The 24,976-nt window shown below is 35.3% G+C and overlaps 1 protein-coding gene across 9 annotated transcripts in view; it reads left to right on the top strand.

Moving 5' to 3' along the window:
• The window catches only part of LOC115222864 (epsin-2), a 114,764-nt gene that overhangs the window by 33,498 nt on the left and 56,290 nt on the right, over positions 1 to 24,976 (top strand). For 8 of the 9 annotated variants that reach the window (XM_029793228.2, XM_029793220.2, XM_029793221.2 and 5 more), the window contains one exon: positions 7,041 to 7,100. The exons of the other annotated variant lie outside the window; for it this stretch is intronic. In XM_029793228.2, the coding sequence (XP_029649088.1) occupies positions 7,041 to 7,100 (60 nt within the window). The remainder of the gene's footprint in view (positions 1 to 7,040; positions 7,101 to 24,976) is intronic. 9 annotated transcript variants of the gene reach the window in all.

The raw sequence follows: 24,976 nt of genomic DNA, 5'->3' as shown, positions 1-24,976 counted from the left end.
AACTCTTTGACTCTTTTGTGTGTGACTTCTATAAAAGAAACTTGCAAATGCTAAATAAAAAAAACAAGCAGCGAGGTCTCTTAGTAGTGGAGAGAAATATGAATATGAATATAAAGAAATGATTTAGATCAAAAGCTTGCATGTGTGAATATGGATATCAGATTTCAATCTCCTGGGGCCCCAGATCAAGTTACATGTTTGCCAGCTTTGAAAAAAATCTACCACCACCTCAATATTAATAAATCGCAACTTCTATGAGTGCGTGCGCACACACACTCATACTTATATATATGTGCACGCATACATGCATGCTGTGCATTTGCAGACTATTGAAAAAAATTATTTTGCTTTAAGTAGAAAGTGTTCCATTTTTTCCCCCCCTTCTTTGTAAGGAAGATGCAGTCAAATGAATCACCTTTATATTGGTGCTTATTTTATTGACCTCAGAATAAAAGGTAAAAGCCAACCTCAGAAAGATTTTAAACTCAGAACAATGCAGAAACGAATAGTAACACACATATGATAAATCTCTAGCACTGTATTGGTTTGCTCTACTGTTAGGAAAAAAATTGTTTTATCCCTATTCGATTTGCAAGTGTACTGGTTCTTTGAATGGAAAGCTAACAGAATAGGGAAGCTGGAGATAGGAACTTTGCTAATAATAAACTGCTTAGTTTCATGTATTAGAATATTTTTATCCCCCTCCATCACCACTATAATAATAATAATAATAATACTAATAATACTAATAATAATAACGATGATAATGATGATAAATATAGAAAGAAAAAGAGGTGTTCTACAATGAAGATTTAATATCGAGTGAATTTAAACTGCCAAAAAAATTTTTTGTAATATGCTTTATGTGTATAGTAGAGGAATTTTTAGTTGAATTAAATCCTACTGCCAATCCTCAAATCAAACATGTTGATTCTGAAAGCCAAAGAAGATCAATAAAAGCTGAATACTATTGATTATTAATTTTTTTTTCTCTGTGGTGCTTCATGGGAAGGGACAAATTCCTCATACTGTAGTATAATATATTTTAAGAATTACTGAGTCAATTTGGTCTTCTTTTGATTTCACATGTCACAGTTTGTATATTGCATTTAAATTTAGATTTTTCTATGCTGAGATATAGATGAAAGAATTGGTTTTGAAAGCTGTTTATGTGAGGTTTGACTCCTCATGGATCATGGTCAAATGTCTTGTATTGCCATACTGGCTGGGTTGGGTGGGACTACCACAGCATTACAGCCCTGCATTTGTAGCAGTCCCTTGGCATTGTGTTAATGAGATCCATCACCTCAAGGTTAAGGTCCACCACTTTTACATTTTACTCAGCCCCACTACTCCCTCTCACTCGAAAATTCGTCATCTTTCATAAGCATCATGTGTCTGTACAGCACAGTCTTTTGAATACATCAGCTGATTCCTCCTGTGGTGCCCGTTTTTAATTCATCTGTCTTCCACTTCAACAGAAAACTTCCAACTAAGCTAATATCACTGTGTAGGAATGAAAGGTTTGATAGGGAATTAAATTTAGTTTCAATCTTCTTGGCAAATGAAGGAGAGTGCAATAAAATAATTATCAGTAACCCATATACTTCGTTCAATTCTATCAAATGTATCCTCTCCCTTTAGAAGATTGGACTTGCATAACAGTTCCATGATACATCTCACAGATGATCTGAGATGCATCATCAGTGATTTTCTGGGGTCTTGGAGGTTTTCAAGTTTTTCAACATCAAACCCCTCCTTAACTCAGTTGACTTGGCCAATGTCGAACCAGTCCCAGCTTGCATCTCAATAGTTGCAAACCACCAGCTTGCTCTCTCTATCTGGAGCCATCTGGTAACCTTCCCTTGGCTTTGGTAATGGAATTTATGTCCCTCTTCTTACCCGCACCAATTACTCCAATTTCAGTCGGGGCTTTACAGAATGAAGATAGGACTTGCATAAGGACACTATATATTTTTTCGCTACTTTTGCGGATTCTCATGACTCTCTATCCCCTTGCAATTCCATTATTATGAATTTGAATTGGGAACATGAGTCATAGTGAGTCTTTCAGCTGCTGGTTGCACAACCATGGATGCGTTGCAGTTACTCTCTTGATAGAGCTTGGTGGTCCTGATTGTCGATCTTCTAAGGATTCCTCCACTCAACATCAATATAGGAAGCGCTGTTGGCTCAGTTGAGCTCTTTTGCTACCTCTTCACAATCCACCATGCTGCAGTCCCATGACTTCACCACATCCATGGCAGGGTGGCTGAACCAATGCCTTGCCAAAGGGCAGTCCGTAACTACGCAGGGCATGGTTGTCACTTTGTGAGGTATTTTCAAAATACCCACATACCCAAAATATATATTTAGAAGTAAGTTGAAGAGACGAGTAAGCTTCTGTTGAGTCAAGGTTTTGATTGTTCAGTTGTAACTCTCACAGATATATTTTCATGCGTGTTAGAAATCATTATCCAGCTTCTTTTCCCCCTCTTTGCACGAATTAATTCAATCTTTCGTCTTCTCTCAGATGAGTTTTCTTGTTTATTCTAAGCTCTAAACTAATTATTTTTTCTTAATTTTAGTCAGCCTCAAGCATTTATTTGACTTCTCTCCCTCGTATTAGCATGGATTGAATGGTTCTGTGAGTTCCGATGCCTTGCATGCACTGACTACACTAACCCACCAGCTGTGAACATACAAGTACAGTACTTTGTTGATCTGTTCACTCTATAAATCTGAGGATTTTATTTTTATTTATGAGACATGCAGTGACTGAGTAGCTCCTAGTTCTTGTATGTGTTTCAGGACAAAACACTCAATTCCATTTGCTGTATTACTTCATGCTTTTAGAAGAAAACAGTTGTTCACAATATTCTCTGTTGTATAAAAGCAGATACTAACCTAAATTGGATTCTGGTTCTTCTTTCAAGGAATATATTTCTAACAAATTTTCATTTCTTCCTTTAGTTTATTTTCTTTAACTCTCTCTCTCTCTCTCTCTCTCTCTCTTTGTTTATACTTCACTAGGTAATTTACAATTGATTTATTAATAGAAATTTTTTAGGTTACAAATATAGATCAATTTTTTTTAACATGTATATATGTATCCTTGTGTATGTATATGTGTGTGTGTATATATATATATATATATATACATACATACATACACACATATATGCATATATACATAGATGTATGCACACACACATATATCCATGCATATGCAATTTAGAAATTTTTTTTTTTTAATTTTGTAAGATTCCCCTGAAGCCAAGCTTCACCTTGATTCCTGTTAGTGTACTAATCAAAGATATAATTCTAAATGTGAGCATCCATTGTTAGGACATTGGCCAATGATTGCATATTTTTTTTGTAACTTAAGTATAGGCCACGAAAGTTAATTGAAAAGAATATTCTCTTATGTGTGTGTGTGTGTGTGTGTTTTAAGTAAATGCAATGAAGCTATGTATTCACTATCATCCTGAAAATAACCTATACTTGGCTGGATATGATTATCATTTACCTAATTGGTGAAGAGTGGAAAGTGTAGGTTGGTGGTAGTGGTGGGGAACCCAGTTTGATCATTCAATTAATCTAGGATCTTTCTCTCTACCCACATTTATGTACTGTGAAAGTGAAAGTGGCTGCATGGATAATATTGAATCATCAACCACTAGGTACTGAGTGCAACAGTCAGTCTATCTATCTATCTGCTCAGTCGAAGTCAACTCTCGGTTACTCGTTGGATCAGTGTCCTCCAGTCAGTTCTATCCTGGGCTGCTTCTTTCAGATTGGCTATGTCCATTCCGGTATCACTCTTGATGGTGTCAAGCCAGCGGGTTCTTGGTCGGCCTCTTCCTTTCTTGCCACTGACCATTCCGAGCATGATGTCCTTCTCCGGGGATTTTCTCCGCATAATATGACCAAAATATGCCAATCTATGCTTGGTGATCCTAGCTTCTAGGATCAATGTATTTGATGGCTTATAAAACCTGCTCTTTTTCTTAAAAAAATAAAGATAGCTGGAAAAACATCTTAGGCCCTATATGCAAAGTCGCACCTATATTACATGCATAGATGCAATAAAAACTTTTATCCCTGAAACTTGGAGGTGGAGGTGTTTGATATGCCCATTTGCTTTTTTGTGTCATTTTACAGTATCTGTTGAATGCAATAGCAGCAGTATTAAATCAAAATAGCCATCTATGTATCATAATTAATGTAAGTGCATCATTGGAAGATAAATTTACTATGATAGTCATCCAGAGATAGCATCTCTTATGAACATGCTGTGTTTAAAAAGTATAATATTCAACAGTAGGAAACAAAATCAATCCCAGCAGTGGCAGAATTATTAGAATCCCTGACAAAATGCTTAGCAGCATTTTGTCTGTCCTTATATTCTGAGTTCAAATTCTGCCAGAGATGACTCTACCTTTCATCCTTTTGGGCTCGATAAGATATGATCAGTGTCATCCACTATTTCTCTCCCAACAAATTTCAGGCCTTGTACCTATAGTAGAAAGGATATAATTATATGATAATTTATTTATGATATAATCAGATAATCTATGCTAATTTATTATCATACTGAGCCACTGCTGAGATGATTTCTATCTCCCTCTATAATATACTATGTTTTTAAAAAGCACATCCGTAAGAGAGATTATTTTAGGATGAATACTGCAGTAAATAGGTTGTTCAATTATGTATTTGCATTATGATTCATCAATGTTCAAATCTTACTGGAGTTGACTTAGCATTTTCAAAGTAAGCTTACTTATTAATTAATCCGAATAATCTTCTGGGGTCAGTTTAACACTTCAGCATTCATATTGCTCTATCAAATATAATATATATTTGTTCACATTGTTTTTAATTAATCATGTGTTGTGTTGTAACTTCAAGGTTTCATTAATGATTGTTTATTTTTAATGAGACATTGTAGGGTAGGTGTGAAAGGCCAGATCTGGTTTGAACATAAAAACAGGTAGAACGTCTGGGTTGGATAGGACCACTTTGGGTGCTAATGGGCTGAATGCCTTATACGTTAACAATACAAAAGTTGGTCTTGTATCCAGGCAAATGAAATAAATACTTTCCTTGCTCTGTACAAGTGTGGCAAATTGTATTTGCTTGTCTTTTTGTATAAAACGGATATGTGACATTCATACTCTTCTATGGGCATTAGTAACGAGAGTGAGTCAGTAAAGGGGATTAAAACTAAGACTGACAATGTGATCATCACAAATCTAATCTCTAGTCAGTCAGTCACCACTTTCTCATAATTAACATACTGTTAATTCAGATATCATTAAGAAGTCTTTATTTAGCAGAGAAGATAGAGTTTAACAGAAAATTTATGTGATAGCCATCACATAAAATTTTTTTGTTTTATTTATATATATTGAACATATATTAGTCATTATTATTATTATATCATTATTATTATTATTATTATTTTTATTATTATCATTCGTCTGCTGCTACGTTCTGAGGTTAAAGTCCACCAGGGTCAACTTTGCCTTTCATCCTTTCAGGGTCGATGAAATGAGTACCTTTTACACACTGGGGTCAATGTCCCCTCCCCACAACTTTCAGGCTTTGTGCCTTCAGTAGAAAGGATTATTATTATTGTTGTGGATCATTAGCACACTGGGCGAAATGCTTCATGGTATTTTGTCTGCCACTACATTCGAAGTTCAAATTCCGCCGAGGTTGTCTTTGCCTTTCATCCTTTTGGGGTCAATAAATTAAGTCAATGTAATTGACTAACCCCCTCCCCCAATTTTCAGGCCTTGTACCTAAGTAGAAAACATTGTTGTTATTGTTGTTATGCCAGTAAGCTGGCAGAATTAGAATCCCTGACAAAATGCTTAGCAGCATTTTGTCTGTCCTTATATTCTGAGTTCAAATTCTGCCAGAGATGACTCTACCTTTCATCCTTTTGGGCTCGATAAGATATGATCAGTGTCATCCACTATTTCTCTCCCAACAAATTCCAGGCCTTGTACCTATAGTAGAAAGGATAATTATATGATAATTTATTTATGATATAATCAGATAATCTATGCTAATTTATTATCATAAAATATAATTATGCTCCTAGAATTTGGCTCCTATTTCTATCAGTCAAATTGGTTGGTGTATTACATAGAAGATCTACATTTGCTCCTAATTTTGTTGTTTTTGTAGCCACCTGGGGTGCAACAGACTGACTGACCACTTAGTTTTGATTAGAACTGTTTGAAATTGTTAATGGGATTGGATCAGAGAACAAACAAACAAACATTGTAACTTTCCAACCTTCTTGCCTTTGTTGTTATTGTCGTCTCCCTCGCCTCATCTCACCCCAGACTTTCATATTTATGCAAACAAACAAATGATCATCTCCGTCAACATCATTTCCAGATATTAAATTACTCAATTAGCAGCATTTTTTAAAAATACTTTTTTTTCTTTTTTATACTAATGAAATTTCTATATCTCCAGGCGTTGAATCTAATGCTTTTTCTTACTAATTCTGTTGTTTTGTTCTATCAGGTATTCTAGCTACATTATACCACTGTAAAATATAATGAAACTCTTCTCCACGTTGTTACATAGAAATACGCAAATAAAAAAAACACTACTCATTTGATTTTCAATATTTACTCATAATATTTACTCATAATCGAACTCACTCATGCACCAAATGGCAATTGCTAAAAAAGCATTCGTGAAGTAAAATCATGTAGCAACACCAAATGGCGGTGCCCCAGCATGGCCACAGCTCATGAGCTGAAACTAGATAAAATAAAATAAAAATAAATAAAATAAATAAAATAATGGAAATTGTATGGATGCGTATATTATTGAGTTCTGCTGTACTTTTGAAGATGTTCCTTTTTGTTGTTTTTTTTTTTGTTTCACATGTTTGTCATTATTTGATGGAAAAAAAAATACATGATCTTTTTTGTGTTTTGTTGATGTTTTTTTTTTTAACCAGTGCTTTGGCATCTTGATTTTAACCTGAAAACTTTTCCTTCTAACAGCAATTTGCACAAGGAAAGTCTGAAAGACTTTCTGATGGAGATTCCGATGACAAAGATAGGGTAAATAAACTTCGTTTTAGTAGTCTGCCTGTCTGCTTGGTATTTCTCTGGTCTATTGGTCAGTAATTAGTTATATGTATATATATTTTTGGTGTATCTAGGTATTTGTTATATTGCTTTTGTTGTGACTTATATGTCTGTGGCCACTGCATGTTGTCGTCAATTTACATAGCCAAAAGATAAGCATGTTTCATTGGGAATTGCAACATTTTAAAATGTATTTCAGTCTCTAACTTTATTCCATTTCACAGTTTTTATAATATAAATAACAATTCTTTTTTTAATTTATATATAATCTTGTATATTTGTGTGTGTGTGTGTGTGTGTGTTATATATTGGAGCCTGGTGCTGCCATCTGGTTCACCAGTTCGCAGTTAAATCGTCCAACTCATGCTAGCATGGAAAGCGGACACTAACTGATGATGATTATATATATATATATATATATATAACAAAATAATAAATAAAACATGCATATATACATACATATATGTACGTACCTACATCTATATGTATATATACATGCATATATAGGTACAGGACACCAAAAAAATGTCGAACACAATGAGAAACGAAAACACAAAAACAGAACCATGGAAACAGACATTTTTTTAAACAATGGAAAAACAGGGTACAAGACATACAACACAAGGAAAATTCCCCTTCTTCAGCTGCCTCCGTTTCGTCTACTCCATGTTATTTATATAAATTGTTGTATGAAGTGGGGTTGAATAAATTATATTTGTGTAATCATATTTAAAATGTCCCAGTCCCTTTGGTTATGAAAAGACCATCTGCTTTGGAAATGGTCACAGGAGAAAATTCTTCTCAACATGTGTGGAAGTACATTTTTGGGCTGTGGACGATGTCATTGGATCATTAGTTTGGTGATAGAGCAAAGGGACTCAGAGATGCATGAAATCCTACAATGTAGTGACACCATTCACTGCCCCTAATGAGTTTTCACGCAGGAGGAGGAGGAGAATTTTCTCCCAGGACTATTTCTGCAGTGGAAGGTCTTATTATGTCTGAATCTACTTGAACATGTTAAATATAGCTTTACACATATGAATGAATACATATATATATATATATATATATATATATATGCATACATAAACACAGGAATGCTGAGTAGGAAGAAGTTCTGTTTGTGAACCTATTCTGGTTTCAATCCTACAGTGTAGTACTTTAGGCAAGTGTCTTCTGCTATGGTTTCAGATTGACCAATACCTTGTGGTTGAAATTTTGTATCTGGAAATTGTGCAGAAACCTGTTGTGTGCACGTGTGTGTATCCTTGCTTGTGTTTATGTTTACATGGGTCTGAAAAACAAAACAAAAAAACTTCTTTATATTGGGTCACTTTATGTCCTTATGTGATTTAACAGTTTGACAAATAGAGAATAATGAAATGAGTACCAGACTGGAACAAGAACTTGAGTTGATGAAACTAGTAAAACAAAGAATATATATATATATATATATATATATAACCCATGCTAGCATGGAAAGCGGACGTTAAATGATGATGATGATGACTTTCTTTATATATCAGCAGAAATTTTAGGATGATATGAAAACATCTAACAAGATCCCTATTCTTGTATTCCTTCATTCTATTGTCGCATATCATTGTTTCTCTATCTAGAATGAGAGAAAGTAAATTTGTTTTATGTATATATGTGTATCTTATATATCTGTTGCATGAATTTCTCTTGAAAGTTCTTAAAATATTTCCTCACAATGCATTTTTGCATCCATTTCATAAAATATTCTTTTCTTTCTGTATATTTTAAGAGACTCTCAAAATTCTTCATGATAAATTTTTTTTTCTTTTTTAAAAGAAGTTACTATTATAGGGGAGGAAGGGGTGAGAAATATTTTGAGTGTCAATTATCAGAATCAACATTCAGTGTATCAGCATCAATACACTAATCTTATTCCTGTACAGATTATGTTTTATTAATGAAACCAGTTTAAAATTAAATTAAGGTTCTAAGCTATGTTTAATCCAGGAATGACTAACCCTCTCCAAATCCACTCATCCAAATTATCAGTTTGCCTCAGTTGGAAAAATCCAAGAACAACATCCTCATCATTAGGTGTCATCTACCCATGGCAGGTTCAATACCAAGGATCCCCATTCTTACACATTCACCATATGATAGGTTTGTCCAGTCCTTGATGTTATCAAACCAGTTTGTTTTAGATCTTCCTTTTGAGCGTTTGCCATCTGTCTTTCCCTTTAGTAATGGTTTTTACTTCTCAAAGTACTTTAGCTTTCTTTTCTTTTAATAATTGAAAGTAATGATCTGTTTCTTCTCGCTCGTTTGACATTCTTTTCTATGTCAACATTTCAAAAACTTCTAGTTTGTCAGCGTTTTCATCAATGTCCTTCACCAGGTTACAGTAATTTAGTCCAGTCCTTGACGTTTATCAAACCAGTTCTTTCTAGGTCTTCCTCTTGAGTGTTTGCCATTTATCTTACCTTGTAGTAATAATCTTTATTCTTAATACATTAACAAAGTGCTTTCGCTTCCATCTTTAACCCTTTAGCATTTAAACCGGCCATATCCGGCCAAAAGTATTCTATCTGTTTTATGTTCAAACTGGCCAGATCTGGTCTCTCACACCAACCCTACAATATCATCTTAAAAATTAACAGCTACCTCATCAAAATCTCATAGCTACAAGATAATGCATGATTAGTTCGAAACAATGTGGATAAAAAAGGATTAATTTTGGCAGAATAATGCGAACACTAAAGGGTTAATACGTGGGAGCTTAACATTCTTCTATGCAGCCACATTTCAAAAGCTTTATCAGAGCATTTATCAAATGCCCATGTTTCTCTGCACCATGTAGTAGTGTGGACCACATGTAGCATTAAAAATAGCCTTTTTTCTTGTTACATGTTTTTACTGTAACACCATCTAGTGTTTTTGTAATACAGTGACACTGGAGCTACACAAAGTCACTTCAGACCGAAACCTTGTGTTAGTAAAGTTACACAGAAACCAACCTGGAATAGAAATATGCATCAGCATAAAAATTCATATCGACTCCAGGCATTTCGTCATATTCTAGAGACAATGACATTTAAATCTGTCTTCTGTTAAATCTCTTAAGCTATCTCTATAGGTTATCTATGGAATTTCGATCCAGTACCGAAAGTTACATCATTTCATATACAAATATGTCTGTGTAAACAATGCAATCAAAGATGGAAAATTATGGTAATGTGGTGCTGAGGAAGGAGCAATAATTCCTAAAATATACATACACAACCATTATCTATATTTTCTATGTTCAATCACATTTTTCTACGTAGATGTATTTGTATTGAAATGATGTAACTTGCAGTGTTGGCTCTAAATTCTATAGAAAACCTGTTGAGGTAACTTACAAGTGATTGCTCCACACTAACACAAAAGTAGGGCACAGTACTTGGTAGTATATTCATCATCGTTTAGCGTCTGCTTTCCATGCTGGCATGGGTTGGACGGTGCAACTGGGGTCTGGGAAGCCAGAAGGCTGCACCAGGCCCAGTCTGATCTGGCAATGTTTCTACGGCTGATGCCCTTCCTAACACCAACCACTCCATGAGTGTAGTGGGTGCTTTTTACGTGCCACTGGCACAGGTGCCAGACGAGGCTGGCAAACGGCCACGATTGGATGGTGCTTTTTACGTGCCACCGGCACAGAAGCCAGTTGTGGTGGCGCTGGCAACGGCCACATTCGGATGGTTCTCTTATGTGCCACCGACACTGGTATCACAGCTACAATTTCCATTGATGTTTTTATGGTTGCAAAATGAAATGCAGTATCCCTATCAGCAATTAATATTTATAAAATCTATTTTCCTATTTCATTCACCCTTAGGATGCTTCATAGGAAAATTAACCCTTACTGCATGGGAACCAAGTATACTTAGTTCCATGTATGTGCACTTGAGACACGAGAACCAAGTATATTCAGTTCTGTGCTTGTGCACTTGAAACTTGGGAACCAAGTTAAATTATCAGTACAGTGAGGTCCAACCAACTCCAGTACTTGAGTAGCACTTTTATTAGACAGATGAAAAGCGAGGTTTAACCTCTGTGGGGTTTGAACTCAGAATGTAGAGCAGCTAAATAACGTTTTCTTTCTTTTTGTCTGACACTCTAACAATATTGCCACACTTACCCTGTTTTAAGACTTAGTATTAAATGTTCTGGTAATACTAAGTGAATTGGGCTATGATTTAATCTGCAAGATAAATTAACTCTTACATGTTTTCCAACCAACATATACTAAAAAGAAAGAAAAAAAAATCAAATGTGTACAATTATTAATACATGCACAAAAGGTTAGTAGCATAAAGTAATCTAGTAATTAATAATTATATTTATGCATTCACTGCACATCTACTTTTATCACAGGGAAACCAAAGAATGTCTTTTAACTCAAATTAAAAATGACAGATTTTAACACATAGAACTAAAGATGAAATCGTATTGTGTATAATAAGAGTATAGACAGTTAATTAACAAGTGAGCATGGGACTCAGTGGAAAAACCTGTTATAAAGATTTAAAGTAAGAGGAGTGAACATGAAGTATTTTGCTGAGTATTTAATTTATGTAATTTATAGAAAGCAGGGTTGTATTTTCTATTTATTTGTTATTTATATGACATAGTAAGTATGCACATTTTATCTTTACTTGCCAGTAGAAAGAGGCTTGTGAGAGGTGATTTTCACCTGGTTACCAGGAGCGTGGCCTAGTTGTTTTGGAGTGTTGCATTCATGACTGCATGATCGTGGTTTCGATTCTCAGACCAGGTTATGTATTGTGATTTTGAGCAAAATGTTTCATCGTTGCTCTCGTCTCCTCGGCTGCAAATGATTAGGCCTGTGATGGACTTGTGACCTGTTTAGGCAGAATATTGTGAATTCAGTGCTGTCTGGTTGCCAGACACATTACTAGGTCTAGTGGTTAGGGTGTAGCATTCTTAATTGCAAGACCATGGTTTGGATTCCCAGACTGGGTGGTACATTGTGATTTTGAGCGAAAGATTTCATGTGGCTCTGTTTTCACTCAGCTGTAAACGAGTGTGCGATTTTGCATATAAGGTCTGTGATGATATTCTGAGGCCTTTTTGGGAAAAAGGTGCATCTTATATACCATCAAATACAGCACAGTGTATGGCATAATATTTTTCTTCTCATCTGATTTTTGCCTAAACTTTCACACATTTTCTGGTTTGTCCTTGTAATCTCTCCTCGTTTGTGTGATGATAAAAGAAAATGACTGCTGCTTTTTTTTCCACTGCATTCTAGATTCGTATCACATTGACATATTAAAATTACTTACTGGCCACCACTTTCTGGTGACAGTTAATGTGGATAAGATCTTTTTTTTTTCTTTCTAACAATGAGTAATTTAGATACTTATCACTTTGCGTATTATGTGGTATCTACTTTAAGCATTGTAAAATGGTGCTCAGGCTAGGTACATCCTATTTTTATTGTGAATATGTTGAACTGAAGTGTCAACTCTCATTTAAAGATGGCTTACAGTTGGGAGATTTGGCAGTCCAAGCAATAATGTAGATAGGAGCAGCAGCTTTTGTTGGTTACAGAAACAATTGTATAATTGTATTTCTTGAAAGAGTTTGACCTAGGTATTACAGAAGAGTTTCACAACCATTCAGGAGACTTCTGTTTTTTTTTATGTATGCTCTTGCATTACTTTTGAAACACACAGTCAAGCTATTAAGATGCTTTTAAGTAGTGTTCTCAAAAATGAAACCACATTGCAAATCTCTAAATTTTGCAGTGAGATGAGATATATGAATTTTAAGTAAATTAGATTTTAGAGTTTCCTTCTTAATCCTTTAGCATTCAGATTACTGTCAAAATGTTGGAATTTGAATTTGAGATGATCTTTTGATTTAACAAAACAAAAAAAAAAATCCTTCTACAGTTAATTCATTAGCATTTAAACTGGCCATATCAGGCCCAAATATTCTAGCCATTTTATGATCAAACCAGCCAGCTATGGCCTCTCATACATACCCTACAATATCATTCTAAAAATAAATGATCACATCTTTGAAGTCTCAAAGCTCCAAGATAATGCATGATTAATTCAAAACAATGTGAATAAATAAGCATTACCTTTGACAAAATAATCTGAATGCTAAAAGGTAAAAGCTTTTAATTGGTGCTCTTGGTATAATACACTGAAATTATTTAGCATTCTCACTTCTATAATAATGAGTTTTTTTTTTATTTAAAAAGAATGGAATCTAAATAATTATATTCCTGTTTGAAATTAATATTTACTTATGTGACTTCTGCATGTTTAAAGCCTCTCTTTTTTCATGGAATGATCTGTTTTGTAATTTTCATCTTAACCCTTTTGTTACATTATTTTTGCAAATATGCTGCCTTTGTTTCAGTTAATATTGAAAGTAACGAGGAATTTAGTAAAATCACTTTGTCGTTCGTTATTAAGTTGGAGTTTGGAGCAAAAATTAACATGAAATTTTTACAGGTTGTTAGATCACTTTAAAATGGAGAGGTTGTATTATAGAACAAGGGAGAGGTTGGTATGAAAAGAATGAAAACACCTGATAACCTTAAAATCCAGGCTTTGATTATGAACCATGTAACAAGCCAAGAGTTTACTTCAGTGATTTTTTTATTGTTGAAAGCTGACATGGTTGGAATATTTTTGTTGTCACCCATTTTGTTGGTAGCATATCTGTGTTGTTGTTCTTCAGTGTATGTAATAATATCAGTATTTATTGTTGTTGCTATTAGTGTTTGTGGTACCTCTTAATCTGTGTTTTCATATTGATAATATTGTTTACTTTCTTTTACCTTGCCTGACAATATCTAAAAAATACTTTTTAGCTATTATATGATAATAAAAGAAAATTTGTTTATTGTTGTAATAAAGGCAGCACTGTGCTCAGATGCTGCTGGGATCAATTTTGCATGTCATCCTTTCAGGATCAATAAAATAAGTAACAGTTGAGCACTGGGGTTGATATAATCAACTACCCTGCCCTGAAATTGCTGGCCTTATGCAAAAATTTGAAATCATTATTAAAACAGCAAGCTGGCAGAATTGTTAGCACACTGGACAAATTGCTTGGCAGAATTTCTCCCCTCTTTATGTTCAGAGTTCAACTTCTGCTGAAGCTGACTTTGCCTCTCATCCTCCCGGGGTTGATGAAATAAGCACCAGTCAAGCAGTGGGGTCAATGTAATTGACTACTCACTTCTCCCTATAATTTCAAGCCTAGTGTCTATAGTAGAAAGGATCATAATTACTAAGGCAGCATGCCAGACAAAATCCTTCCTGGCATTTCTTCTGGCTTTATGTTGTGTGTTCTAATTCTGCCTAAGTTTGCCTTTCATCCTTCCAGAGTTAAATACCAGTTGAGTACTGAGGTTGAATAAATCAACTAGTCCCCTCCCTCCAAAATTTCAGGCTTTATGCCAAGAGTAGAAAGGATTATTATTATTATTATTATTAGGGCAGTAAGCTGGCAGAATTGTTAGCATGCCCAACTGAATGCTTAGTGGCATTTTGTGTCTTTGTTTTCTGAGTTCAAATTCTGCTGAGGTCCACTTTGCCTTCATCCTTTTGGGGTTGATAAAATAAGTACCTGTTGAGCATTGGGGCTGATGTAATCACCTAGCCATTTTCCTCCAAAATTTCAGGCCTTCTTCCTATTGTAGAAAGCATTATTATTATTCTGTTGCATTCTAGACTTACATTGACATACTTAAATTTCCTAAACTAGTTTAGTGGCCAACCACATTCTTGTGATAGTTTTATGTATGACAATGGTTAGGGTAAGTCCCTACTGTGAGTTATTCTGGTGATATTATACATTGCTTACTATGCAACCAGTGCATATAAAACTGTGTCCTCTTTAGCCATTGAGTGATCTCTCCACAGTTGATTGACATGATAGAAATACCAGTCAAATATACAAACTTGATTAGAAAAAAAAAGTCTCATTGGATACCGAAAAAAAATAAATAAAAGCGATAGGCGAGGTCATGGGTGGAATGTCTTTGTTCATAGATCTCAAACAAAGTTGACCTAGAGCCAATCCCAAACTATACATCTGCATCATAAAATGAATTTTATTCAAACTTATCTGACTTGCTTCAGTGTACCTGACTGAACTTCCTTCTCTCTTGAACCTTCATTTCCTCTCCTTCCTTCTTCTTGGGCCTTTGGTACCTCTTCTGAAACATTTTACTACCACTTAGATTACCACTGGAACTTTATACTTCTCAGATTCTACCATCAGGGATCTGGCTGTTCCCATACTTTATGGGGCTGCTACCCCCTTGGCACCTATGCCACATTCCTAACACTGCCACCACCACACTTACTGCCACAAACATAGTGAATAAAATTCAAAACAACTGTATTTCACAAATAAGACTTAACATAATTGACCCATTAATTTGTTTTTACATCCATCGCCCCCTTTTAGCCAACTCATTATCACCCCTCTCTCTCTGGATCCTTCCACCACCACCCCTAGAGGGGCAGTACAGGCCACTTTGGGAATCACTGCTGTAATCTGTTGTTGATTTTCTATTAAGTTAGGGTTAACATATTTAATATAGTGAACAACAAAAGTCTAATTATGTATAGAGGAATAGCTGTCTTTTTTTTTTTGTGTGGGATACAACTGCAGTCATGTTTTGGTCTTGTTAGACCCTTTCAGTAAAGAACTGTTCTCTCCAAAGTAGTAGTGATGACAGAATTATTATCTAAATGTACTGGAAAATTCGCATATTTGAAAAAAGTTTAAATCATTGAGATAAATTACTCAGTGACACCATCTGTATATAAAAACAATAGTTAGTGTTTACATATTTAATGGACCGAGTACCAAAAGTTTAATTAGAAATATGCTGTGAATTGAAAAGATAATGTTAGTTCAATTACCAATATTATTTTTCTTTCACCTGTTTCACCACTTTGAAAGGTATTTCTTTGTTGATCATATCAACTCCAGTTTTTTTCTTTTTTTAAAGTCTGTTATTTTAAAGCTCTCTATAGTATCACCCTGCTAAGTTGCAGTACATAAGCTAACACAGTAGCACGGCCCCTACCCACTTCTGCCCCACCTGTGGGAGGGGCTTCCTTGCCCGGATTGGCCTCACCAGCCACCTCCGGTCTCATGGCGCCAGTTCCATCAGATGATGTCAGTTGGTCATCTTCGAACCGAAGGACGAACATTATTATTAAGCTAACACAGACACATGCATGCACAATCACACACTAATAAGCTTTTGCTCAGTTTCTGTCTACCAGTTTCACTCACAAGTATTGGTTGACCTGAGGCTAGAATAGGAAACACTTGTCCAAGATGCCATGCAATGGATCCAGTCCTGACATACACAACTGTGAAATTCTTATCTTCATAACTAAGCCTGTGCCTAACTTATTGTTAGGTATTTAGGTATTTTCCATTAACATTTTGAATTCAAATCCCTTGGATCAATTTTGTTTATATAAAGTGATATGTTTTGGGCTGAGAAGTTTGCTTGTAATCATAAGGAGCAAGTTTTTTTTACAGTCTTGAGCTGACTCTAACCTTTAACCCATAAGCATTTAAACTGGCCATATCCGGCTGAAAGTATTCTGCCTGTTTCATGGTCAAACTAGCTAGATCTGGTCTCTCACACCAACCCTACAATATTGTTTTAAAAATTACAGGTACCTCATCAAAATCTCATCGCTACAAGATAATGCATGATTAGTTCAAAACAATGTGGATAAAAAAGGATTAATTTTGGCAGAATAATGCGAACACTAAAGGGTTAAGTGAATTTGGGTTGATAAAAACTGTGGAAGCCTATTATATGGATTCTACTTGCCCTTGGATGGTCAACTTAATTTGTTGTTTGCTTTAGTACTAAGATCTGGCACCTTGGGTGCTTTTAGGGTAGTTGACTATTGGAAGCATTTAGATTAGATTTCTGATCTGAGGATAACATTTTGCTTTGTCTTCTGCCAATCTCAGAACCCTGCATAAAGATTATGATGCTGCTTTTCCTCTAAACCACGCTCTTAATCTACTTTTGAGTCATGTCAAACATCCTGCTGTTATGGAGGAGTTAATAAAATAAATATAGTTAATTTTCTTTTTAAATTGTAAATCTGTAGGGAAAAAAATGGGGGAGGGGCAGTTAATTGTCATGTCTGTTGACACAATATACACTTGGCAATTTGGAAGCTTAGTATTACAACAACAATAGCAAAATTATATTTTTAAAAAAGTATGAGTAACTGGATTTTATTCATTTATTTATTTATTTATTTATTTTTTTACTGGAACATTCCTATCTCTCTTGGCAGAAAATAAACATATAGTTCTGCTGTAGAATCCTTCTGGAATAATTTGAATTTGGCTAAAAATAACTTACTCTGTCTAGATAAATGCAATCACTGGCTGTGTAGGTCTACTGTTAAAACACTTCTTGTTTCTGAATGTTTTCCTTTGTTTCTGTATGATAACGATAATATTTGTGTATCTAACCTAGTCTCTTTCCTTTTTTCTTTTTTTTTTTTCTAAGACTAAAAACAAAAACTGCTTTGACCGATGACTTGATGCTTATAGCTGGACAGTTTTTTTTTTCGTTTTTGATTTCACTTAACACTTCTGAAATAAAATCCTGTTTTTTAATGCTGCTGCTATGCTTTATTATCTAGATGTTTAGTGAAAACATTTTTTTAGGTAATGTTGTCTTTAATAGCCTATGATAACTGAACATAGATGGAAAAAGGCAAGGGCGGTCACGTAAGTTATGAGAGAAAGTTGGCGTAATTAAGTCTTCACATGTGTCCACCAGAGTGAGCATTGTAGTAGAGTTGGTAGTGAAATATTTCAGTTCTTGGTTGAGTCATCTCACTTCACTCACATTTCATAGTTGCTCTCTATTAGACTGAAGTGTCCTTGACACATTTCAGAAATATGTAATCTTTCTTAGCAACCCTAGTGACCCAAAAATAATTATGGGGCCCTTTTCACTTTCTCTGTTTATGTGTGTGTTTTAGTAGCTATGTTGTTAGACCCTCCTACACATTTTTCTTTCTTTGCTTCGCGTGTAAATCTATGAAATCCCATGGCTCTGTGGTAAGAAGTTTGCTTCCCAACCACATGGTTCCAGGTTCAGTCCCACTCCTTTGCACCTTGGGCAAGTGTTTTCTACTACATCTCTGGACTGACCAAAGCCTTGTGAGTGGATTTGGTAGATGTAAACTGAAAGGAACCCCTCACATATACATATGTGTATACATGTATGTATCTATGTGCATGTGTCTTTGTATTTATCCCCTCTAACACTTAACAACTGGTGTTGGTTTGTTTATGTCTTGTAGTTAGCAGTATAGCAAGCAAAGACAATAGTATAAGTACCAGACTTCAAGGCACCAAGAGTTGCACCAACACCATAAGCTAGTCCAGGTTATTTTGAATATAATATTTCATTCTTAGCATTTATATGTTTGTTTCTTAGTCATTTATTAAATCCCTGTTGGCCTTCAGATATTTATAGCCCACTGTCTCTCTCTCACACTGGCTGAGTGCAAATGAGGGAGAGGAAGACCACCCAAAAACTAACACAGTACTCTCCACAGTGTTGTAGGGGAACTGCAATTGATCTGGACTGATGCGAAAACAGCTGCAGCAAATTGCACTCAGTGGAGGCAACTTGTCACCCAGTATTCTGTTAGGAACAGGAGGGATGAAGGTTTCGAATTGACCCTTTCAAACCCATGTAAACTACTTTTAAAAATATATACCTGGTCTAGAGCTATGGGCTAAACTGATGTACATACATACGTTCAAACATATGGGATGACAATGACTTAAAGCTAAATTAATTATATTTAGATCTTCTAATTGTTGGTATGTTAAGAAATTGAAATGTGTCTGAGGCATGATGAATTGTCAGCAACATACTGTACTATGCAAGGATTAAAATTTAGTCTGGTTCAGCTAGTCTCATACCATACGGCTGTCAAATCAAGCAGAATTTAGATTTATGACAACATTTATAACTATCTTGAGGCCTGGGGCTCATAGAGCCAGTTACTGGGTTTCCATGGTGTATAAGTGACTAACATTATAAAAATCTCCTTGAACAGTATGCCAGTCTGACGCAGGGTGACTCAAAGCTGAGTCATGTGGAGCAATGTGAAATGAAGTATTTTGCTCAAGAACATAACACAAGCTTCGTCTGGGAATTGAAACCACCATCTTGTGATGAGGAGTGCACCACCCTGCCACTAAGCCATTCGCCTTCAAACAACAATTATTATATGCTTAGCAGTATTTCATCCGTCCTTATGTTCTGATTTCAAATTCCATCGGGGACAATGTAATTCATTGAACTACTCCTGAGTAAGAGTATAAAAACTGCACCCCTCTGCCAAGCTATGTCAAGCCAGTAGAGCAGCACCGGCCCATCAAAGCAATATTATCTCAAGCTCAGATCCATGGCCTTCACATCAGACCGTGGTTGGTGGACAGAACATGCTGAGGCCTTTATCCTGCAGTGGTCTGAACATAGGCAGTCCCTTCCAATTCAATCCAATTTTTTCAGACTATTAACCTCATCTTTAGGTTTGTAAAATACTTTAATATTTATGCCTACACTATGTTTTGGTTGGTTTTCTCTCTAGTCGCCATCAGGTAACATATTTCTGGATTTGTACATAGTACCAGACTGGATTTGAATTTGAAACTTTTTATTTTTAAATTCAAAGGTAATAATGCTTCAGTTGGCTACCAACTAAGATCTGTCATAGGCCCAAAGGCTGTGAATATCTGAACTTAATCAAGTTTCCACAGCATATAAGTGACTGAATACTCTCCCTTGAATAGGACACTGGCCCATTGCAGGGTTAACTTTCTAACTGTTGCTAGAACTTATTGGTTGCTGACCAGACTGGAGCAATGCTAAATGAAGTATTGTGTTTTTGCTGAAGAACACAAAGCACCACCCTATCTGGAGATTGTTACTGATTTTACAATCATGAGTGCAACATCCCAGCCACTCGGCTGTGTGCCTTCACTAGGCCACCAACTACTAACCTAAAATATACTGCATACTAGAATATTAATAGAGTGTAGATTATGAAGGAATTAATAATATATATTATGAATCAGTAAATAAATTATTATACTTAAATAAATAAATAAACAAGCACTCATAGAGCACAAACCTCTGCCAAGGCAACACCAACGTCCTCTCAACGATTAGCCAGAGATGGTTTTTAAAATAAGAATATCTGAAATAAAGTTGACTGTTCTCACAAATGAGAATACTAAAAATGAACCCGACCGCTCTCAAAAATTAAGTAAAAACACCAGAAAAATAATCCAGAATCCTCATCTGGTACCGGATCGATCTCAAAATCGAATCAGTTTGTGCCAGTTATGAGGTCAAACATCTCTGAAAGTTTCAACCAAATCCATCCAGCGATTCTTGAGATATCTTGTTCATGAACAAACAAACAAACACAACTGAAAACAATACCCCTGCCTTTGCTAAGGCGGAGGTAATAAATATATATGGTTAATATATTTATTTATTTATAAAAAGGGTTTTGATACCTAATTTCACAATCAGACTAAATGCCTCTATTGAAAACACACTTGTTTACTTTTTGCCAATGTTGCATTGTTATATCTGAACTATTATTTTAGTTACTGACTATTTACATTCTATTTCTTCTTGCACATTTTGTTTTTATTACAACAAAAGATGATTACAATTACAGAAGTATTTTTGTCTTTGTTTTAAATATATTTCTTACTGAACATTAGTCAGTTTGTTTCCCAATTGAAACCCCCATCAACCTCTCTAGACATTTTTACCACTCTATCTCTACATGCTTCTAATGCCCTCTTACAGACCTATATAAACTGCTTTTAAAAACATACCTTGTCTAGTGTGTTAAGCTAAACTGAAGTACATAGATGCATTCAAACCAAACATGCTAAGCCAAACAGGATTAATACTGCTTGAAACTACATTTTTTTTCCCCCTTTGTTAGAATATTGTTGTTTTTCAACTTAGTGTTGTATTCATTGTTATTTTAATTAATACCAGTTTTTCATGCTTGCATGAGTTATGTCTCTGACTAGATACAGCTGTTACTTTTATGCAGAGAAGTATGCAGCTATTTGGTATATACCAGTGCGCGCGTGTACACACACACATTACACACACACACACACACACACACACAATCAATGTTGTAAGAATTAAGAAACTTTGAGAGACATGAAATAATTTGCTTTCAACGGTGGAGCTTGAAGTAGATAAAGCTTCGAAACATAGCATGTAAATACTGGATTGAAAACAACCCATTTGATAGCCTTTAACTTTCTCTATCCAGTGAATTTTTCACCTTGTATTAACACTCTATTATTTGTAGATTTAACTACTTTGAGTTCCACCATTGAAAATGAACATTATATATATATATATATATATATATATATATATATATATATCATCATCATCATCATGATATAATCAAAATAAGCAACAAAGATATCCAGAGGTAATGCAGTACGATCGTTTCATGCAACTCCATTTAATTGAACAATGCAATCATTTCATTACATCAATTTAAAATGTAGAGCAATCTTCAGCTGCTCAAAGACATAGAATTTAATTAAATTATAAGGACACATTAGTATGATTTTACCCAAAATCTCCAAGAGGATAAGGAGATAGACAAAGAACATGTTTTACCAACAGCATCATAGTTTTATATATATATACATATATAAACAAACAATTCGAATAAAAAAATGTAAAAGGGGAAATATTAGCTTGACACTCGGTAAAAAGAGAGAGTTTAATGTTTTGAGCATAGCTCTTTATCAGAAAGGTGAACATATAATATATATGTGTGTGTGTGTGTGAGTAAAGGTAAGACCTGAGGATCAAAGTGTAGGAAGTTAGTAACCTTTGAGCAGTCTTTGAGCAGAAGGTATAAAAAACAACTTTCAGGAACAGTAGTGGTTTATTGATGTAGAAGGTTGTAAATTTTTTCCATATTGAAGTTCAATAAGCTGTAAAAAGTTATTTTATAGCTCATGGATAGCAGCTGGAGTTAATATGTATGCAAATAAAAATTAGCATTTTCAATCAAACCTCTTGCGAGTTAACATAAAATCCATTAATGACAATCTGACCTTCATTTGTCTGAGGTATTTTTGACCTGACAAGTAACTAGCGGATTAACCATTGTTTGGATTATCACTACTACCAAGGTTCTTGCTTGTTATGACACATATATAGCCTGGAGTTTATCTACTTTATTCCCTAAATTTGGAGATGTATATATATATTTATTTATATATATATATATATATATGGCACATAAAAAGCACCATCCGATCGTGGCTGTTTGCCAGCCTTGTCTGGCACCTGTGCTGGTGGCACGTAAAAAGCACCCACTACACTCACGGAGTGGTTGGCGTTAGGAAGGGCATCCAGCTGTAGAAACACTGCCAGATCAGACTGGGCCTGGTGTAGCCTTCTGGCTTCCCAGACCCCAGTTGAACCGTCCAACCCATGCTAGCATGGAAAACGGATGTTAAACGATGACGATATAAAAATAAAATACACAGGCATGACAGTAGTAAATAGACACCCTTATAATTATTTAAATTTGAATATATACATTCAAATTCATTGCGGCGAGCTGGCAGAAACGTTAGCACGCCGGGCGAAATTCGTAGCCGTATTTCGTCTGTCGTTACGTTCCGAGTTCAAATTCCGCCGAGGTCGACTTTGCCTTTCATCCTTTCGGGGTCGATAAATTAAGTACCAGTTACGCACTGGGGTCGATGTAGTCGACTTAATCCCTTTGTCTGTCCTTGTTTGTCCCCTCTGTGTTTAGCCCCTTGTGGGTAGTAAAGAAATATATATACATTCAAATTCATCATCATTGTTTAACATCCATTTTCCCAGCTGGCATGGGTTGGACGGTTTGACTGAGGACTGGTAAGCCAGGAGGCTGCACCAGGCTCCAATCTGTTCTGGCATGGCTTCTACAGCTGGATGCCCTTCTTAATGCCAGCCACTCCAAGAGTGTGGTGGGTGCTTTTTATATGCCACTAGCGGCGGGGTGCAGGGTAGTCAAGCAGAACTGGCATTGACCACACTTGAATTAGTCCACCTTCAGATTGCTCCACAATATGGCCTCTTTGAAATTCAGACAGTTCCAAGGCTTGTTTTATATGTGGCATGATTATACAGTCGCATATAGAACCTGAAACATAAAAATATCCGTTTAATAAAAAATACAAACCGTTTCAAGTTAAAATAAGTATAAAACAATGTTTTATGGGGTGTCTATTTACTTCTGCCATGTGTGTGTATTGAAACTTGGTGAGAGTTTTAAAGTTTTTGCCTTCTGTTGTTCTTGATGAATAATAAAAACAAAAAAACAGTAATTAGAACTTTGGGTGTCTTAGCAGAATATATTAAAAATGAGAGAGGGGGTGTAAAGATTGTATTTACTAATAAGATGAAAATTGGCAACAGGAAAGGCATCCAACCATAGAAAATTTGCCTTCTGAACTAGCTAACTGCATATTCTCTCCACCTTGGACCACCCATCTTTCTTGCTCCTCTCATATTCCCTGCTTCTCAACTTGTAAGCACCACACTAAAAGCTTCATTTGATTCTTTCTCCTCAGGTCTGTAACTCGCCCTTCATTCTCTTTCCTGCCTATGCTTTTACTGCAAGCCTTGACATGCAAATGTTCAAGCTGAATTTCAAAACTCTATCTATTTCCTCAGTTGGGAATGGCCTATTCCCTCCCTTCCTGAATAACTTGAAATAAAAAAAATAAAAAACAAACAACACCCCTCCCCCGCAAACCTAGGGATATCAGTTAATTTTCAGAATAATCAACATTTAGGACACATTTAACATGTTTTTTTTTTATTGACATTATCACTGTGTGTGTGTGTATGTGTGTGCGCAAAACACTGCTTTGCAGTAGATTGTGAAGTAAAGCTGGTTACAAATTTTTGCAGTATGATAACACGAAATCATGTGTGGTCTCCAACTGACTGGTTGATAAGTAACGTGTTTAACCTTCTTAATGATGAGTATATTTTAAATAATCTGTTTGAGAGATCTTGCGAGAGCTCAGTGTAAAATATACGTACACCATTTCATCTTTTATTTATTTAAATGGATATTCATAAATCTACAAAAGAACAAAACTGTTTTTCTTTTTCATCCTTTTAGCAATTTCCATTTAATTTGTAAAAGAAAAGAGGACCCAGAAATTTCTCTGTCTCTCTGTCTCTCTCTCTTTGCATTTCTGAAGAATGTTATCAGTAATAATCTGGTTTTTAGTCGTCACAGGAAATATATATATGAAGCGGTGTTGCTTGGATGTCATGTAAAATCTAGTACTTCATGTAGTACCTTTTTTGCTAGTGTAAGAATATATTTCCTCTAATGAACAGCTAAAAAATTCTATGCTACATTATTTTCCTTCTCCCCAAAATTGACTCTTCCTAATGCAGACCACCACTAAATAGTTTTCTTTCATCAACTACGATCTTCAGGTGTTTCTCTTTTACTGAAGTTATCATCATCATTGTTTTAACATCCACTTTTCCATGCTTGAATGGGTCAGACAGAATTTGTTGCAGCAGGTTTTCTGTGGCCTGATGCCCTTCCTGTTGCCAACCCTTACCTGTTTCCAAGTAAGGTGCTATTTCCCCATGACCAGACATGTTTTCATAGAATATTGGTAATGGGCACCATTTGCATCATGGTGACACACATTTACAGCTATTA

This window comes from Octopus sinensis, linkage group LG21, assembly GCF_006345805.1.
Source record: "Octopus sinensis linkage group LG21, ASM634580v1, whole genome shotgun sequence".
NCBI lineage: Eukaryota > Metazoa > Mollusca > Cephalopoda > Octopoda > Octopodidae > Octopus > Octopus sinensis.
The sequence above is the reverse complement of the archived record's forward strand: the minus strand, read 5'-3'. Positions and strand labels throughout refer to the sequence as shown.